The following is a 21,692-nucleotide window of genomic DNA, read 5'->3' on the forward strand; positions in this document are numbered from 1 at the left end:
CTCCCTGACATGTGGCCTCTATTTCAATCTCTAGAATTTACAGCCCCATTTATAATAATAAGCCAATTGTAAGATTTATTACTTCTAAAAGAGTGAAGAAAAGCACTACTTATCCCTGAAATCTCAACAGAAAACGGATATTTCTGTCGAAGAAAGGCACTGAAAATATGGCATCTCATTAAACTTATCTTCTGTGATATACAGATTTGGAACACTTTCCCAGTAACTGAAATGGAACGCACTTCAAACCCTTTTGCATGCCATTTTGCATTTATAGCTTAAAGAAAACATATTACAAGACAAATTGCTATATGAATGAGTGCAGCATCTGATCCTATTGAAATCATTCAGTTCAGAAAAGGTTGGATGTGACAAGAAGAAGCAGGTTGCTCCTGCAGGGTTAAATTCCAGAGTAAAAGTAATTACTAACCCCTTTTTGACACTGGGCCATACATTAGGTGAGTCATCAACTGGGGACATTAGATCTTTTGATTGGTTTAGGAATTAAAACCCTAGTCACTTAGCTGAACCATTTTGACCATGAAACTACCACAGACCAAGTGAACTCCATTCATTTGGAAGTTCTCTTGTGTTTTTATTTTCAGTCTGTATTGACATGATTTGGTGCTAGCTCTTGGAACCAGCCTGGGGGTTCAAAAGACATCCTGATTTCACCTGCCACACCTACACTAACTGTTCGTGCTCAGTGCCGCTGGAGGCTTGGTCAGCCACAGACACAGTTACCGGGCAGCTCAAGGAGGATCAACCTGCTGATACTGTCGAGCAAGACGAGAGCTGTTTCCTTGTATGAGTGTAACGGAAACCAGGGCTCATTTTGGACCACTCTTCGAAGGGGAACCTTTACCCTACACATACCATTTATGCCAGTTTCAAAAAAGTTCACATAGGTTGGATGCAAATTGCAAGTTGAAGTCCCAGCATTTTGGGGGTTATTCAGATCTTTTACACTAGCCGAACAACCCTGCATTGAAGTTAATTCTGTGGCAAATATTGAAGATGGACGTAAATGTTCTGCATTTGGCTTAGTACAAATGGCGATGACAATTTGTGTAGCCAGGAGTGATAGGTTAGTTGTTTGAGGCCTCTCCAGCATTTTTATTCATCAACCTAAGCATGCTGGGATGTTATTTAGAGCATCAGCCACACCAATGTGGAAGCCCTTGCTTTTAAATAAACATGGTATCCTTCTTCTCCTATACAAGGCAGGAGTGTGAAGAGGTTTTGAATGCTAAAAAACAAATGTTACTTAACAGTTTGCGGTTCAGAACTTTACACAATATACAGTGCCTTGCAAGACTCTTGTCCAGTTTTCACATTTTGTTGCTTTAAAGCTTTCTGTCAAGAAACTTTGAAGTAGCAATTAACATATGTTGCATACACAGCATACCCCACACATTCAAATACAAAAGCAGCAGAAAGAATAAATTGATCATGTGCCAGAAAAATGGAACACAGGTACTCAAACTGTTTTAGGTTTTAGGGTTTTAGGGTTGCTCTGACCAACCTTAATTCATTTTGGTGCATACAATTGCTAGTTTTGAAATAAGTAATTAAATCAGCGATGAGGATTAATACATTTTTAAAACAACTTAAAGATGATATTTTATAAAAGCATAGGATGAAGAGAATGGTATAAAAAAACAGAAAACACTAAATATCCCTTTGAACGAGGTGAAACCGATCATTAAGAAGTAGAATGTGTGTCGTACTGCCTGATCTACATCCTAGATCGGGCTGTGTCTCCAAACATGGCACCCGGACAATGTGGAAACTGGGTGAGGGATGGCCTTTGAGCCTGAGTTCAGAGGCTGAGGTGGGAGAAAATGCCCAAGCATCAAAGCTGGCCTGTATGGCAGAGTAACAAGAAGGAGGCTGTTATTGGGGTTAAAATAAACTCAAATTCTTCATGCAAACAACACATCACCTGCTCAACACTATCCTTAATGTCAAGTGTGGAGGTGGCAGCATTACATTATGCGGCTGCTTCTCATCATCGAGGACTGAGAAGCCTGTCAATATAGAGGGGGCAATGAATGGACCAAAGTAGAAGCAAACCTGCTTCAGTTTGCTAAAGACCTAAAACAGGGAAGAACATTAACCTTCCAGCAGGAGAATGACCCAGCATGCAGGGCCAAAACTACGTACGTGTGCCTTCATATTAAGATAGTGAATGTACAGTGCCTTGCGAAAGTATTCGGCCCCCTTGAATTTTTCAACCTTTTGCCACATTTCAGGCTTCAAACATAAAGATATAAATTTTTTATTTTATGTGAAGAATCACCAACAAGTGGGACACAATTGTGAAGTGGAACGAAATCTATTGGATTTTTGAAACTTTTTTAACTAATAAAAAAATGAAAAGTGGGGTGTGCAAAATTATTCGGCCCCTTTACTTTCAGTGCAGCAAACTCACTCCAGAAGTTCAGCGAGGATCTCTGAATGATCCAATGTTGTCCTAAATGACTGATGGTGATAAATAGAATCCACCTGTGTGTAATCAAGTCTCTGTATAAATGCACCTGCTCTGTGATAGTCTCAAGGTTCTGTTGAAAGCGCAGAGAGCATCATGAAGACCAAGGAACACACCAGGCAGGTCCGTAATACTGTTGTGGAGAAGTTTAAAGCCGGATTTGGATACAAAAAGATTTCCCAAGCTTCAAACATCCCAAGGAGCACTGTGCAAGCGATCATCTTGAAATGGAAGGAGTATCAGACCACTGCAAATCTACCAAGACCTGGCCGTCCCTCTAAACTTTCAGCTCAGACAAGGAGAAGACTGATCAGAGATGCAGCCAAGAGGCCCATGATCACTCTGGATGAACTGCAGAGAACTACAGCTGAGGTGGGAGATTCTGTCCATAGGACAACAATCAGTCTTACACTGCACAAATCTGGCCTTTATGGAAGAGTGGCAAGAAGAAAGCCATTTCTCAAAGATATCCATAAAAAGTCTCGTCTAAAGTTTGCCACAAGCCACCTGGGAGACACCCCAAACATGTGGAAGAAGGTGCTCTGGTCAGATGAAACCAAAATCGAACTTTTTGGCCACAATGCAAAACGATATGTTTGGCGTAAAAGCAACACAGCTCATCACCCTCAACACACCATCCCCACTGTCAAACATGGTGGTGGCAGCATCATGGTTTGGGCCTGCTTTTCTTCAGCAGGGACAGGGAAGATGGTTAAAATTGAGGGGAAGATGGATGCAGCCAAATACAGGACCATTCTGGATGAAAACCTGTTGGAGTCTGCAAAAGACCTGAAACTGGGACGGAGGTTTATCTTCCAACAAGACAATGATCCCAAACATACAGCAAAATCTGCAAAGGAATGGTTCACAAATAAACGTATCCAGGTGTTTGAATGGCCAAGTCAAAGTCCAGACCTGAATCCAATCGAGAATCTGTGGAAAGAGCTGAAAACTGCTGTTCACAAACGCTCTCCATCCAACCTCACTGAGCTCGAGCTGTTTTGCAAGGAAGAATGGGCAAGAATTTCAGTCTCTCGATGTGCAAAACTGATAGAGACATACCCCAAGCGACTTGCAGCTGTAATCGCAGCAAAAGGTGGCTCTACAAAGTATTAACGCAAGGGGGCCGAATAATTTTGCACGCCCCACTTTTCATTTTTTTATTAGTTAAAAAAGTTTCAAAAATCCAATAGATTTCGTTCCACTTCACAATTGTGTCCCACTTGTTGGTGATTCTTCACATAAAATAAAAAATTTATATCTTTATGTTTGAAGCCTGAAATGTGGCAAAAGGTTGAAAAGTTCAAGGGGGCCGAATACTTTTGCAAGGCACTGTAATTGAGTGGTCTGTTCAGTCTTGACTTGGTTACTATTGAGAATCTGTGGAAACACTTGAAAACTATTCCAAGCAAGGTGAGAGACTTTGAGCAAATCTGGCCAGTCGAATCGGCACAAATCGCACCATTGTGCAAAGTTGGTAGAGATCTGCCCAAAAGACCTTTTGTTTGTAAATCCTGCTGACGATTTATGCGAATCATTCTAGCACAGTGCCTGCTTCTGAACATGGTTACCATACAGCTTAATAAGCAGAAGAGCAAGGGTGAAACGTGGAGTGCAGGATTCCCTTCAACACCACACAGTTCTCACGGCCTGAAACCTGTGAACAAAGAAGGTCTGTCATTTCAGTTCTCCTTTTGGGGGCGGTTGTGTTTGTCTGTTTACAGAAACTACTGGCAGTGAAGAGGCACTGAATGTTGAGGAACTTGTTGAATGGTGTCATTTAACTTGTTAAAACTTGTATTTTGCAAATTGTTTATGCTAATATACATATTTCAGTGGAACATTTCTTCTCCCTAGATGTGCTCACTTTAATTTAATTCAGTAATGCCTTCCTTGTTTCCTTGGTTCATTGTATCTCATTCTTCTTCTCTAATCTTCCTTTGGTTACTTCCATATGTCAGCCAATTCCACTTGTTCCTGCTGCTCGGATGGCTTCGATCTCATTCTTTCAAGTCCAATTAAACAATTTTGTGGATTTAATTGGCATAGGCAGGAAATGGGCCCATTACATACTGGAACTGGACATTGCCTGAGTAAATAAATGTTCTGTGCGTAAGAAATGGGTTTGAAAGTGATCCTTGTCTTCTTATTGTAAAGAAAGTTTGATTGGTGTTTTCCTGACGTTTATTAAACCGTGGTGGCTATGTTTTGACCCATTGCCAGGAGAAACAACACATATCAAAAGAGACCATGTTAGAGAATGTGCAAAATCACTTCTTAACAATGAGGACTAAGAGTGGTATACTTCACGATAACCACATTTCTGTAGTTTGCACAGTCTATGCAACTTTGAACTATTTATCTCCTGGATTTTCAATTAGGTCATTTTTTGCAAAACATTAAAAAGGAAAAAACCTTGTGATGTTGTGTTCCCTTGCCAAACTTGGGTTTTAGGTTTCCTTTTAAGAGAGGAAGGTGTTTAGGATGAGTGTCTGGAAGACTCGGCTCATACAGTTTCCTGATTAAAAACAAAATATATAAGTCTGTCATATATAAACACAGAAATGACCATAACCAGCCAATCCCCCCCACCCAAAAGTAATCTTGATACCTTGATAAACCTGTCTGATAATGATGTCTGGTAAAGAAACAAGTTGTTCAGCAGTTTCTGTTCCAATAATCTTCAACCTGGATATGACATTGAAGATAGGGGGGCAAAAATTCACTATCCACATTAACCTTTAAATTGCAGTTGCATGTCTCCTCTAAATATTCTTTTCTTCACTGCCACTTTTCACCTAGAAGTGAGTTTTATGATAAGGTTTTTATTTAAGCTTTATTTTACACAGTAGTCAGTGCAAGATTTGAAACATCTCTTGCCAGTTTGTCTTAATGCTAGTGAAAGTCTTCCAGTGCCACAAAAGATTGGCATCACCTAATATAAGTAGAAGGCACTATAAAACTTTCATTAGCTTTTATATGTTTATGTTTTCTGTAGCGATGACTTTTTATAATAATAATAATTGCTTACACTTATATAGCACTCTTCTGGACACTCCACTCAAAGCGCTTTACAGGTAATGGGGACTCCCCTCCACCACCACCAATGTGCAGCATCCACCTGGATGATGCGACAGCAGCCATAGTGCGCCAGAACGCTCACCACACATCAGCTATCAGTGGGGAGGAGAGCAGAGTAATTAAGCCAATTCATAGAGGGAGCTTATTAGGAGGCCATGATTGGTAAAGGCCAGTTGGAAATTTGGCCAGGACACCAGGGTTACACCCCTACACTTTTCGAGAAGCACCCTGGGATTTTTAATGACCACAGAGAGTCAGGACCTCAGTTTTACATCTCATACAAAGGACAGCGCCTGTTTACAGTATAGTGTCCCCGTCGCTATACTGGGGCATAAGGACCCACATGGACCATAGGGTGAGCGCCCCCTGCTGGCCCCACTAACACCTCTTCCAGCAGCAACCTTAGTTTTTCCTTGGAGGTCCCCCATCCAGGTACTGACCAGGCTCACACCTGCTTAGCTTCAGTGGGTTGCCAGTTGTGAGTTGCAGGGTGATATGGCTGCTGGCAAATGAGCTCTTTGATTGTATTACATAATACTATGGCATTTTGTCCACTTATTGAGCTTGCTGTAACAGTCTAGTTAATTGAACAGGCTTCAGTACACTGAGCATGTTGTGGAAGTGATGTCATCCCAGTAACATGCAGACAGTGTAGAGTTCTGCTGCAGTAGAAGACCTGATCTTTTTCCGCTCTAGAATTCACTGCTGTCTAGAGAGTGGCACTTCATGACTGAATTATGGCAGGAACAGAGTAGAGCTGCACTAGTCCCTGGTACCAGTGTCGAGTCCTCCCACGACTTTTAGAGTAGCAGAGCACACCCCTGTCTATGGAGCGGCATTGTGTACTGTACGTTCTGGGCCAGGCAGGGTGAAAGCAGAGCTGCATACATTAGGTTATCTGACACATACAAGTATCCTCGTTCAGTACAGAAATGGACGCCAAAAATTGATGTTTGATTTCCAGGTGTTCCTCATGTTTTCATGGAATAAACCTGTAAAATTGTTTTAAAAATATGAAATCTTCATTCATATTCATTTTTAATCATTTAATTTTCTGTCCCCAATGAATAATGTATGCTATCGGACACTAAAACAGTGGGCATATCTGTAGGGTATTCAGTGAAATTTCAGCAAATAGAACAGGGTGCATACACAAACACGACTGTACCATGAATTTTGATTAATCTAATTAGATTAGTCTATGTGAGCTTTTCTTTTGTCTCAGAATGCAGAATTCTTGTCATCCTGCTTTCCTGTCCGATATCCTGCCATCTCATCACAGCCTGGCATCCAGTGTCTCATATAAATACAGTGGTGTGAAAAACATGTTTGACCCCTTCCTGATTTCTTATGTTTTTGCATGTTTGTCACACTGAAAGGTTTCAGATCATCAAACAAATTGAAATATTAGACAAAGATAACACAAGTTGACTCAAAATGCAGTTTTTAAATGAAGGTGTTTATTATTAAGGGAAAAAAAATTACAAACCTACATGGCCCTGTGTGAAAAAGTGATTGCCCTCCCCCCCTGTAAAAACATAAATCAGCTGTGGTTTATCACATCTTTGGAAATCTGAGTTCAATTTCTCTAGCCACACCCAGGCCTGATTACTGCCACACCTGTTCTCAATAAAGAAATCACTTAAATAGGACCTGCTTGACAAAGTGAAGTAGACCAAAAGATCCTCAAAAGCTAGACATCATGCTGCGATCCAAAGAAATTCAGGAACAAATGAGAAACAGAGTAATTGAGATTTATCAGTCTGGAAAAGGTTATAAAGCCATTTCTAAAGCTTTGGGTCTCCAGCGAACCACAGTGAGAGCCATTATCCACAAATGGCGAAAACATGGAACAGTGGTGAACCTTCCCAGGAGTGGCCGGCCGACCAAAATTACCCCAAGAACGCAGCGACGACTCATCCAAGAGGTCACAAAAAACCCCTCGACAACATCCAAAGAACTGCAGGCTTCACTTGCCTCAGTTAAGGTTCATGACTCCACCATAAGAAAGAAACTGGGCAAAATGGCCTGCATGGCAGAGTTCCAAGACGAAAACCACTGCTGAGCAAAAAGAACATAAAGGCTCGTCTCAGTTTTGCCAGAAAACATCTTGATGATCCCCAAGACTTTTGGGAAAATACCCTGTGGACTGACGAGACAAAAGTTGAACTTTTTGGAAGGTGTGTCTCCCATTACATCTGGCGTAAAAGTAACACAGCATTTCAGAAAAGGAACATCATACCAACAGTAAAATATGGTGGTGGTAGTATGATGGTCTGGGGCTGTTTTGCTGCTTCAGGACCTGGAAGACTTGCTGTGGTAAATGGAACCATGAATTCTGCTGTCTACCAAAAAATCCTGAAGGAGAATGTCCGGCCATCTGTTCGTGACCTCAAACTGAAGCGCACTTGGGTTCTGCAGCAGGACAATGATCCAAAACACACCAGCAAGTCCACCTCTGAATGGCTTAAGAAAAACAAAATGAAGACTTTGGAGTGGCCTAGCCAAAGTCCTGACCTGAATCTTATTGAGATGTTGTGGCATGACCTTAAAAAAGTGGTTAAGGCTCTAAAACCCTCCAATGTGGCTGAATTACAACAATTCTGCAAAGATGAGTGGGCCAAAATTCCTCCACAGCGCTGTAAAAGACTCATTGCCAGTTATCACAAATGCTTGATTGCAGTTGTTGCTGCTAAGGGTGGCCCAACCAGTTATTAAGTTTAGGGGGCAATCACTTTTTCACACAGGGCCATGTAGGTTTGGAATTTTTTTTCCCTTAATAATAAAAACCTTCATTTCAAAACTGCATTTTGTGTTTACTTGTGTTATCTTTGTCTAATATTTCAATTTGTTTGATGATCTGAAACATTTTTGTGTGACAAACATGCAAAAAAATAAGAAATTAGGAAGGGGGCAAACACTTTTTCACACCACTGTACATCCCACTACTATATTTGGACACGGGTTTGATAAACGTTTAGCAAAGAACTGATCCCTCACCTTGGGCCAAAGTGAAAAGTGTATGAAATATTGCTGATTGTAATATGATCTACCAGAGCTACTTGTGTTAGCAGATCTGTCCAGAGCTTAAAATCCCCAAATGGATGTGAGAGAACATTATCTCTTCCGGCTACAAAACAGATCAAACAAGTTTAATTGTGGCAGAGTCTACTGCTGACCCGATGTATGTGTTATAAATGAACATTTGATCCCAGTAGTCTGGGCTATTGTTGGCTCCTGCTATTCTCTTAGTAGGTCATACTGCACTCAGGACAGAGTCCCATTAAGAACGGGTTTATATATTTTTGAGTTTACGCATATTATAACATTGGGTAAGTGATTCGTTTAAATCATTTCCTGATGTGATTTTACAGCAGTTCACTCGCAGCAGCATTTTAATGCTGTATGAGTTTTTTTTGGTCACCAAAGAAATATCACAGTACATTTCTCCCATTCCTTTTATATGCTGATGTATTTCACTTGGCGTCAGACTTCAGTAGTGATTTGTGCAGTGCTCTGACCATCGACTTCAGTAGTGATTTGTTCAGTGCTCTGACCATAGACTTCAGTAGTGATTTGTGCAGTGCTCTGACCATTTTACTGAACCCGAAATAAGCTCTTATGTATTAAGATTTGGAGATTATTTTTGTGTGTAGGTAGAAGTGATGCTGGGGTTCATATTCATTGTTTGACACCAATATGAACTTTAAGAGAATCTTCCAATAATGTGTAGAGGAATTTATGAATGTTCAGTATCTGTTTTCAAAAGGGCTGACAAAATACATGTTGGGTGGTGTGAATATGAGGTAAAAAGTGCTTCAGAGCAGCTGAAGATCACAGCCCAAATCCCGATAATCTATATTTGAAATGTACACACTATATTATAGTCTATATTAAAAGTGTTCAATGGTACAAATACACTGTCTCCACCACAGATACACAACAGATAAGCATTTGTTAATATTAGAGCATGTCAGCATTTGTGAGAAATACTTGCCCTAGCACCTAGACAGACTATGAAATTTAAGATACAGAGGGACAGATGTATTAAGATGCATCACAGAGACCACTAATACTAATACAATTTTTTTGTCCATGGGAAATGTTTACAACTTAACCAAAACTTCTTATGAAATTCTATAAAAATGATGTATGCATTCAGTAATTAGAGCAAATGAGATTGCTTATTAAACATAACTAAATTGAGCATGTCAGTGTTCATAGTCATTGTCACCCAATTATAGTTCGTTTTACCCTTCTTGTAAATCTGGTTGCTAGTTATTTCTAATAAGTACTGTATTTGTATTTTACTTTCTTTTGTGTGTTGAGTGCAATGCATATCTATTTCTGTTTTATTTTTTGGATTGAATATGATTTTTTTCCCATCACATTATAACATCCAGAGAAATTCAGTTTTGATGTGATACCTAAGATGCTCCTAAAGTACTAATAGTCTGGATTTATATTGATAGATAGAGAGACATCCAAACGCTCAATAAAACTTTAGTGCTTGTGTAACTAACTTATATGGGAACATAATCTCCTAGAAAATTTACTTTAAAAAGAAATGTGATATAGTGTAAAAAGAAACAAACACTGACCAAAGTCAAATCCTACTGCACCATATTGTAGTTTGCAATTGTGTCCTGTCTTAATGCAATCTTGATACTACTGTAAAGAGAATTAATTGGAGGTCACAACAAATTGGTATGGTGTTAGAAATGCTTATTTTGAAGTCTCACCTTAGGTGATTCATCATGTAGGACTAAGTCTGAATGACCTAGTTTTTCAGGTTAATCACAGGAACAGCTGTTGTAATGTTCTTGGCTTACATGCTTTCCTGACGTTCTCTTGTAAAAGGGATGTTTAATTAAAAGAGTGGTGCGTGTTAAGGTGTAGCCAGTCAGACAGTAATATCTAAAGAGCAGTTTTTAGTAACTACTGTTTTAAACTACATTGCACAGGTTTCATTGCTCTAGTGAGACTGTGCATCTCTCACTTTGTGGACTATCTTTAACTGCTTCTGAAGGGCATTTGACTCGCCTGGTTGCTTCATGGTGTTAACTAATCGAAGTTAGCTGTAATTATTTCACGTCTTGTGTGCCATTGGCAAGCTGCAGCACTGCCCTGCTATAGTGCGAAATCAGCTATGAAGTGGTAAGGTCGTGGCTTCTACTTCTCCCATAATGCAGTCTGTCTTGAGCGTTCCAGATCAACAGATCCACAGTACATGAGGCACGGTAGACAGCAATACTTCTTTAGTAAAAATCAAGCAAGGTGCAGTGGACAGAGAGGCAGAGGGTGAAATTCAAACAGAATTTTCAAAAGTTGATGCCGAGCCCACTTTGTGTGGATGGCTTACAGACAAGCTAAACTATTTTCCCAGTGAGATTTATAGTACTTGAAAGTTCAAAGGAATAAAATGAGGTACCACACTAAAGATAATGAATTAAACTTTTATTTGTCTGATTTCTGTAGGTGTTTCAACAGGGATTCCTAGGGTGTTATGATATTGCAAGCACAGGCACATTTAAACCTGCATTTGGGAGATCACCCTGATTTTATAACGTGGGGTGGCTGTGACCAGTGTAACATCAGGAGGGTTTCTAAATGTGGGGAAATTAAATGTGCAGCACAAGAGGCTTCAAAACTTATTGTAGATTTGTTCTATGTAAATGTTAAAACAGTTGAGAATTAGTTGATCTTGGATGTATCTGCTGCAGTTCAAGTTGTAAATAACCCAGCCAATATCTTACTTTATCTTTTATGATGTTGATGGGAATTAACCGGCTTTCTCCATTTTGGACGTGTATTTTTCAGTACACAAAATACTGTAGTAAAACAAAACATTTATGTTAATGTCTGTATTTTAATATAACTGTCGAAAATATATGTGCTTACCAATTTGTCATCCTTTAAAGCGAATAACACAGTAAAGATTGATGCCTTAAGACTTGAAAAATAAATATTTCCAGATGCATATGTCACAGTAACAGAATTATGGGATTTGAGGCATCTGAAATGTTATTATTCAAATTGTAAACAATTATCAACACTTCTTTTTAAATGGGAAGGCTTTCCAAACGTCAGACTGAGAGAGAATTTAGTTGATGTTAATGTTTGCCTTAAACAAAAGGAATTAACCTGTGAAGAGTAACATAAACTTAAAACGTGAGCGTCACAGATTTTGTTGTTACTGTATTTAAACACATTAACATTAGCTTGACATTGGAACCCACGGAACTTATGAAGACTTTCAGAAATGTTTGCATGTTTTCAAAAAGTAAAACCAGACCTGCATTATTATTCTCAATATTACAAAACAAGTATGAAACAATGACAAATGTGTTATAATATCTGCTTCTGTGTTATTAATAGTTCATTTATTATTCAAATAAATAAGAGTGGTGTAGGCTGATCTTCAAACTGATGTGAAGGTGGTGTTTGTTACATATCGTCTTTTGATTTGGCTTGTGGGCATTGTAGGTCATTTCGGGAACAAAAATGCCAATACTGTACACATCGCAACAGAAATCACAAATAGCACACTCTCCCACTTACAGACCTGCAGGTAGCAGGTTAAGAACTTGGTTCAATCTGTCTGTATGTTGTTTCATGTAAGAAAAAAAAATTAGGTTGTGGACATTGTCGCAGTGTTGGAAAGTTATAAAGACTCGCTGAAATATTTGCCAGAATGGTGAAGGTGGGTTTTCACAGTACAGTGCAGCTTTACTGAATACAATCATTTTGCTTCTGTATTTAATTAAAAGGTTTAAAGCATTGCATTGAGATATTCATTTAACATAATCCATAGTAAAATCATGACCTTGAGCGATACCCAGACCATGTATGAGTTTGTGTTATTTCAAATGAAGTAAGGTTTTGGAATAAATGTCTTTTTGCCTAGGATGGGGGAAGTGATTTGAACAGGGAGCTTGACTGCAGTGCGAACAATGAGGAAAAAATACAAGCAGGGCGTCCTGACCTGGGTTGTTATACTCCTCTGTCACTTTGGTAACCAAGTGTCTGTTTTTTAGCTTATTTTTTTTACCAGCCTTTTGTTAAAGTGTCTTGCTTCTGTTTGGGAATCGTATGAGGATGAGGGAGTATTTCTGTGACAAATAAGTTCTTTATCTTGTTTACAAGAGACAAAGTCCTTTGCTTGTAAGGTAGATGAAAAGGGATGTTTTCTTATCTTTTTATTAATCGCTTTTTTATATAGTGTATTACAGCACTCTGACAGTAACTGTCTTTAGGTGCCAATGTTTTAGATCGATACTTTATTTATCCTGTGAGGGAAATTGCAGAAAGTTCCTAAAAAAAGTAACGTTGGTATTTTACTAATGTGAAATACCAGTGTTAAATCACCTTTAAGGTGGTAGAAATGTGGGATTGTGTGAAACAACGAAACAGGGCAGAAAAAGGTATTTCATGTTTTAGAATTTCAGAGAAATATAAAAAACACGATAAAAAGCTAGCAAAACAGAAATTTGAAGACAGGGTGGAAGGTTTTAAATCTGTGGGACATCATACAGAAAGGTGAATTAATTTAAATGTTAGGAACTGTTTTCTGTCTCAGGGTTCCTCATTGTTGAGAAATTCACACAGAGCTAAGGTTATTGTCTCCTTGACTGTTTAGTGGGTTATGTCATTTAAAATTGATGATTTTGTAATATTTCCTGTTGGCCCAAGCCTGTATTTAAAGTATGGATAAACAAAATTCCTTAAAGGCAGAGCGATTCCCAAGGGAAAGCTGCAAAGGCCTGGAACTGAAAAGTTTACCTAAAAAACACTAAAAAACCTCATCTTAGCCAAATTTTATTTTACTGGAAACAATATTATGTGCTATTCAGTGACCAACTGGGGGAAAACCTGTAAGGGTGATGTTAAATGTATTGTATAGCGCTGACCAGTTTACAGCATTTTTTGTACAATCTATTGGGCAAACATTTTAAATTTAAACTGCTTTAAAAATTAAGCAACAAAAGCAGCAACAATTTACTTGATATATTGCCCAAGCTGGAATTCTAACATAAAAATGCATCCAACTCCTATTTAAATACCAGCTTAGAGAATAAGCAGAAGGCAAGAAACCATTTGTGTATGCACTTCCTTTTGAAATGAGGGCTGTATAAAAATGTGTAAGAGCTATAAATCACAAGTCACACAACATTACCTTTAATTATATTAGAACAAATTTTACAATGTCAGCTGAGTTTGAGATCGCATGGGTATTTTGGTTTCGAAGAGTTGTAAGCAAGGCCTTTCTTAGTTTTTTGTTCTTGCCAATGGTCCGTATGTTGCTTCACAATGGAGGCCAGCGTTTTTGCTCTCCCCATTTTGGCTGCCCTTGGCAGTCTCCCCGTGTAACGGTTTGGATTGTAATAACTGAATTAAGGCAGAAACACTTAGGGGATCCTGGCGAGAACACATTCCCTCTCTGTCACAGTCTTTACAAGAATGGCGTTCCGGTTCAAGGAGCGGATGTTGATATCCGCTGCACATGATTAGCTGCTTAATTTACATTGTTTCATTCACAGAATGACATTTTCAGAGCAGGGAGCCAAATTGTGTTTTTCTCGCCCTTTGCCAAGTGTTCCCGATATGTTCTATGTGAGCGAGACAACCAGAATGTTATGTGAAGCAGACGTTTCATCTTATGTCGAGCGGTTCTTGTTGTCTGTTATCCTCCCGTGTGCCTTCCTCTAGTCAGGAACTTCTGAAAACCTGTATCCTCGCTGCTTGTCCCGGCACAAAAATTTTCCAGGCATTGGAGTTCGTCATGAGTCAGGATTTAACACGATCACTCGCTGAAATTCTTTCCTGCTCAGCAGGCAGCCTGTAGTTTTTGTAATAAGAGGAGAAGAAGTGTGCTGTAAATTAGAATAAAGGACGGTGCTTATGCTGTAATATACTGCTTATACTTTCAATTACGGATAAAACCATTTCTTGTACTGTAAATGATAATAATTATGATAATTGTCACATTTTGATGCATTTCACAGAAACGCCTGTCAACTGCTTTTGACCTGACACTTAATGAATGTGTGCCCAAGGGTGTTTTTTAGAACTCTCCATGGAGATAATAGTAATAATTCCTTGCATTTATGCGGCACTTTTCATCCCAAAGGAACCTATAGTGTTTTGCTTACAGAGGAAGGGGAAACACTTCATCCTTCAGTGAAGTGCAGCTCCCACATGGATCATGTACAATAGCCCATATGCGCTGATCTTCCCACCACAACAGATCAGGTGGAGAAGTGAAACAGAAGTGAAACTTCTGCATATTTGTCCTGGAAACCGCATGGTTAACACCGTGTTTATGAACAGTGTAAAGAACCACAACACGTATGAATGTGTATTGTGCAAATATGCACATTTATGAAATTATAAACCACTCCATTTATCAATTTACGACCATGTCAAGTCACCATATCCTTGGTTTCATACCCATATGAAGGATGGCACTGGTGTCTCCAGTCACTGTACGGGGTATAAAAGTCCAGGTCGAGGCAGAAGAGAGCCCCCTAAAGGTGCATTATCGCTCACCGCAGCAAGCTGGTTTTCCTTGGAGGTGTGTCCCATCTCAGTACTGACCGGATCTGAGGTCTCCGACTGGACCTAGTCTTGGTTAGCGGCTGTGGTCTGATGTAATCAGGCTAGAAGACAGGAAAGCTGCTGCCATAATTCGGCTTGACCAAAGAAAAAAATCAGCAATGATATGATCAAGTCATATGATGGAATGTACTCTCCTCCTGCTTATTTTTTACGCTTGAATTGCTTGCATTTCCTATAAAAAGGGCCTTTCAGTGTTTGAGATTCGGAGATAGTGTGTTCAAATGACCAAACGTTTATCTAGCTTCTCTACTTCTTAGGAAGAAGAGTGGGACATGAATATTACACATTGTAATAAAGGCCACTATTGTCATACCAGTTTAAATGATTCGTATGAAATGTTTGTTGTATGTATTTATAACTTTTTTACATGGGTATCATCGTCATCAGGAAATGCCTATCAAAGATTAAGCAACTGTAACTTAGACTTTTGGCTGCTTGAGCTTGGTCCCCAAAACTTCGATACACCCTTATGCCCCCCTTTAAAAAGTGCAAGTAAAAAAGTTAAAAGAAAAATGCCGCTCAGAGATAATGACTTTGGGACACTTTATAAGAGAAATTTTCCATTTTGATTAACACGCATGAAGAGGGAGAATCCTGTTATACTATACCTGACCTGCTCTAAAAGTAATTGAAGTTACAATTATCTTCTTTCTTTCTTGAAGTTGAATTTTTTAGATGAAGAAATTAAAAAAATATATTTTGAAACGTTGTATTTTAGTGTTGTTTATATGGAATATCATAGTCTCTTTCTTACAGTAAAGCCGAGCATATTTGAGTAAATCTGGGCTTGAGTTAGAACGCGGAGAGTTAATTTTCTACAGTAACGTCAAATTCTCCTCTTAGGATGTGGGCAAATTAGAAAAGATAAAATGTATTGCCAAATATATTTGGTTCTTCCACTAATGTAATTTATACACTTTAATTTTGAATTCCTCTTCCCAGAAAGAGAATAAGCTTGTAATGGTCTGAATGAAGGAGCTTTGGACAGCGGTATGATTCTGGAATTACCTTATTGAAAGAGCTATTTTCTTGACAGTTTCTTTAGGAATGAGACCAGACTTCTCTATAAGCCTAAATATAATTTTTCAGTATGGTGCAAAATCACAATTTCAAGAAAAGTCTAATGCACCAAAAGGTAATTCAGGCACAACATTAAGATGTGGTAAATTTGATAGAATCACTTTGATTAAACCATAATTTCTTTTTTTTCTTCCATATGGGATTTTCAAAACGGTTCTCACATTTCTTAAACAAACATCAGTTTATTAGGAAGGAACATAATGTAATGTCTCTTATGAACCCTCCCATGTTATCTTTACAACTTTCCATTACATGTATTTTACTTAGTGCCGCTGTGTGACCCCTAGAAGTGATAGCTAAAACCATACAGCTGTTTTCACTGACTGGGAAAATAGAATTAGCTGTACTCTCAATTTAATGATGAATAAGTGGAAGTAAATTTAGAATTTGTATAGATTTATCAAACTCTTAAAAGTTCAAATGGTTTTCATACTTCCTTTCATGCATGGCAATTTTCTGGCTTTGTAAATTCATCATTCTTCACATATTTATTCATGCCAGGAAAGGATTGGCTGGCCCAAGCACACATTCTGGATTTAACAAAAATTGAATAGCCAGTTATTTACCAGTTGTATATATTCATGTCTCAGCTATGAGCCCTGCAACTACAGTGCACACCGAGACAATGAAGAAGCCTAGACTGACTCCTCCTTTGAGCCACACCTCTTTGAGACATATTTATTTTAAAATGTGACAGGTTATGCAGTCCTGTACAAGAGGGCTGCACTGAGAACACAGGTTGCCATGGCTGTTGCAGTGTGTGCTGTTTTGCCAGTTGCCGAGAGTCCTTTGGGGGGCTAATTCAACTCTAGCCTTGGTAGTGTCCAACCACACAGAGGGATCCCCGTCTCAATCTGCTAATGATATGGCACAGTCTATGATATATGACATATATGTCATATATCATAGGCTCCACGGCCGAAACGTTGTGTTCTCTTTCTTCTTTTTTTCAGCATGGAATAAACCTATTACTTGTTCCTTATCATAATATATATCTCATATATCAAACATTATATGTTATATACATCATATATATGATATATGATGGGAACAAGTAAGGGTTTATTCCATGCCAAAAAGAGAAGAAAAGTATCACACCTGAAGAAGGCTCCACATCCAAAACATGTTCTTTTCTTTTCAGCATGGCATAAACCTTTACTTGTTCCTTTGCATGGAAGCTGACGCAGCTTTCTACATGATATATCATATATCATATCATATATGATACAGCCTCAAACCCAGTGTCTGCATCACAGAGCTCAGGTTAAGGCTTAGATGAGCATCTTTAACCTTTGAGCCTGTTGACTTGCTATTTCTTATAAGTGGTTAATGACTTCTCTTCTGAAATTGGTTTCGCTTTGACTGAGCTTTTCATCTTCCCTTGCAGGTGGTGGTGGGAAGAGGAATGGCCGAAGTAAAAAGTGGAAGGAGATGTTGAAGCTGCCGCATATCAGTCTTTGCGAGGAATTGAGGCGAACAATAGGTAGGTGCTAAAAAAAACATTTAAGGGTCACTCAAGCCTACGCAAAAAGACAACTCACTGTGAGTCACTCAGATGTCTGCCTTCCTCCATTTTTTATGTCCCGACACAAAAAAGAGACAGCAGTACAGTGCTTTAAGATCTCAGCGGCCTGATAAACCTGGTTTATTTTTCATTTTAAAAAATCAAAGCCCCAACTGTAAATCAGGTTATTAGAATTTAGATTTTTTTAAATTAGTAGTGAAAACCAAAGTTGCCCCAAAAAAACTGATACACAACACTCAGAAAAATAAGTAAACCCAATAAAATTTGTTCTTCAGTGAACCCTTCAGTTATTTAGGCGTTTTTGTTATTTCAATTATTTTTTTTTTACTTCAAAGGTGTTTTTGTACCTTGTCTGGGTATGCTTAGTGATATTGGACATCCCATTATTATCTTTTTCTGTCGTAATGTTTTACTTCACTGTGTTTTTTTAGATAAATGTGATAGAAGTGCTCATATTTTGCACCCTATTGGGAATTGCTGATGGGGCTAGTCACACCATTAGCCCTTGTAGTAGGATGGGGGAATGTGGTCTGTGCAAACCGTCTTTCATAATGAACTTTACGGTGAAAAACGTGCCCCTAGTTGTAATAAAAAATACATTTCTTCTTTTCTTTTGATCTTCTGTGTTTAACAAGATTTAGTTCTTTCAGCCTGTCAGAGTTTAACATTTTTTAAGTCAAGGAATGTACCCTTTATTAAAAAAAAAGCTGCTTATAAAAGATTTCTTCTCAAACTACAGTTTGTAGGAATTCAGGGAAACATGTTTAGATGGGGAATTAATTAAAATAATAACAGAGTATAGATAAAAGCTAAATGCTCAAATTGGGGTGATATGATTAATGAAGTGCAACAGGGATCTGTACTAGATACCACTGTTCTTCTGCATGTATATCAATGATCTAATGTAGGTTCTTGTATAACTAACTGTTGAAATCTTCCAGTGTGTTCCAGTGACACTAAATTAGAAGGATTGGCAAATACTGGAGGTAAAGTAAATCAGATTAAAAAAACAATTATATAAAATTTAGATACAGTTCATGACTGGATAAAATCCAGGTTATGTTTAATGTAGGACACAGGTAGAACATGCAAACTCCATGCAGATAGCATCCCAGGTCCAGAATTGAACCAGAGCCCCACGTCTGCGAGGAAGCAATGCTAACCACTTTCACCCGCACAAATTCTTATTCTGTGTAATATTAATCCCTGATGGTGTTTATTCGGTCACAAATTTAAAATTGAAAATAATTTAATATGTGACAAAATGATACCCAGTACCCAAACTTCAGAGCAGTGAGTTCAGTCAGATACTGTAGGATGAAAACAAGGAACATCTGTAACTCCTTAAGACAACAGAATCCCAGCAATTAAGTGTTAAGACTAAAATTCAAAGCCCCAGTTGCATTTAATTTAACTAAACCTAAAATTAGTTTTAGAATGCTGTGTGATGCAGACTAGATATTTCTTTTCCATAGCTTTTTATATGTTTGAGAGCACCTATTTATTAGTTAAGGTGCTCCTGAGGGTTGTGTGAGTTCTATTCCAATTCTATTCACACTATATGCAAATGAATGTACAATAGTCAATAGTCAAGGCATCTATATTGATAAATTCTCAGATGATACAGCTGTGCCTGGCTTAATGTATAGAGAAAGCAGTTTGTCTATGCATATGTGAGAAATTCATAAGTTTGTACATTGGCGCGACAAACAAAACCTGCTTATGAAAGTGAAAAGAAAACTACAGAAATGGTGGTTAATCCCAAAGCTGTTGGTGACCATTCGTATGTAGTGATTCACAATGAACATTTTAACCTGGTTAATTCACATGCTGTAAGTATTTAAGATAAGATCACTTTATTAGCCCTTTACAATTTCTTGCATTAGGAATTTGTCTTTTCACATACCCCAGCTTGCTCTCCATGAAACACACAGGCACACAGATAGGGAGAGAGAAGCCTGGGGTCAGAGTGCAGGGTCAGCCATTGTACAGCACCCCTGGAGCAGTTGGGGTTAAGGGCCTTGCTCAGGGGCCCAACAGAGTAGGATTCCTCTGCCAGCCACAGTATTTGAACCGGCAACCTTCCAGCTATAAGCACAGATCCTTAGCCACAGAGCCACCACTCCGCCCCAATTTACTAATATACAATATACATAGACAGGAACCTGAGCTGGACTACTCAGGTTGAGAGTGTTTGTTCCAAAGTTCAGCAGCATCTGTATTTTTATAAAGATTAAGAGTGACTGAAGTTGGACAGGAAATAATGCTCCAGGCTGTAATGCAGAACATTATTAGATATGGTATAACAGTGTGGTTTGGTAACGTATTGGTCCAATTAAGAGAAAAAATCACCCTTCTTTTCCAGACAGCAATGAAGGTTATGGGAGTGAATCAGCACTCCTCCTTACACACATTTTTTAACAATACATGATTAGTCAGATGGAAAAAAATTGGATCATTTTAATCTCCTTAATTCTGAATATCAACTTCTTCATTCTGGTAAACGTTTTGGTGTTCCCAAAAGTAGATCAAATAGATACGAATATTTGCTGTGACAAACTGTGTGTTTCAAAGCCATGCATTTTTTTTAAATCAGATATACATATGTAATGTCTGATGTGATGATTATGGTGGATGCAGATGATCAGAAGCAATGCGTGTCCATAAAATATTTCCCCCGGGAGACAATAAAGTTTATTTTACTTGTTTGCCTTGCATTCCCCACACTGTGTTTTTGTGATGAAAAAAGTAGAAGTCAGGCATTGTCCTCTAATACAGAGATCAATATTTAATTTAATCATTGTCAGAATAAGGGAAGTGGTTTCCTTAAAAAAAAAATCATATAAATACAGCATTTCAAAATAAATGGTTCATTAAAGAAATGTCTTTTTAAAAGGCTAAGCACTGTATTCCCTTCTGCTGCAACACTTTGGTTTCATCGTTTGCCTAGTCTTTTTCCGTAGCCTGGAACACCGCAGCTGAAATAATCAACGAGCCTGCTGTCAACTACTGTACGTTGCCTGCTGAAAATGCATGAAAGAGTTTAAATCTCAAACAACTTTGAGAAACTTTGAGGAGCTGGTTTCATGCCTTTTCATGACACTGTCCTTTGGATGAGACATAAAACCAAGGTCCTGACTTTCTGCGTCATTAAAAATCCCAGGGCATTTCTCGAGAAGAGTGGGGGTGTTATCCCGGCGTGCTGGGCAAATTTCCCATTGGCCATTCCCAATCATGGCCACCTGATAACCCCCATCTATAAACTGGCTTCATCGCACTGTTCTGATAGCTGATGTGTGGTGAGCGTACTGGTGGACTTTGACTGCCGTCGCATCATCCAGGTGGGGCTGCACATTGGTGGTGGATGGGAGTCCCCATTACCTGTAAAGCACTTTGAGTGAAATGTCCAGAAAAGCACTGTATAAGTATAAGGGATTATTATTAATTATAAAAAAGGTGTTTCTTACTGTTCAGTGGTAGAGTACACAGTGCCCTGATGTGAAACCAACTGATGGTCAAACAATTGTAATAGTTCTGTTTAATGCATTTTATTTTATTTTCATGCAGTAATATGAAGCGTTAGTCTACAGTATAGTTGTTATTATCATGGTCCATTTCATGAGCTGAGGTAGTTAACTAAATTAAAAATATGCCTTTTAAACACATAAGTGAGGCATGTGTTTATATGGTACATTTAACTATTGACAACTGAAGTGAGGCTTGAACTATCGTAAAGGTCCCTCCACAGAACACATGATTGTTCAGCACATGTTTGTACAGTATATAAGAGCCATCTCTGCCTGCCTATTAAAGACCCCTTGAAAAAAAAGGCAATCATTCAAATGGGTCTATCCTGCAGAGTACGCTCACAGAATAACAAATAGTTGAAAGCTAGCT

The 21,692-nt window shown here is 38.6% G+C and overlaps 1 protein-coding gene across 1 annotated transcript in view; it reads left to right on the top strand.

Annotated features, from left to right (window-relative positions):
- LOC102696762 (G protein-coupled receptor kinase 6) overlaps nucleotides 1–21,692 on the top strand; it is a 100,696-nt gene that overhangs the window by 23,739 nt on the left and 55,265 nt on the right. Inside the window, exon 2 of the mRNA XM_015345036.2 lies at nucleotides 17,658–17,753. Within this exon, the coding sequence (XP_015200522.1) occupies nucleotides 17,658–17,753 (96 nt within the window). The remainder of the gene's footprint in view (nucleotides 1–17,657; nucleotides 17,754–21,692) is intronic.

The sequence above is a fragment of the Lepisosteus oculatus genome, chromosome 1, assembly GCF_040954835.1.
Source record: "Lepisosteus oculatus isolate fLepOcu1 chromosome 1, fLepOcu1.hap2, whole genome shotgun sequence".
NCBI classification, from domain to species: Eukaryota; Metazoa; Chordata; class Actinopteri; order Semionotiformes; family Lepisosteidae; genus Lepisosteus; species Lepisosteus oculatus.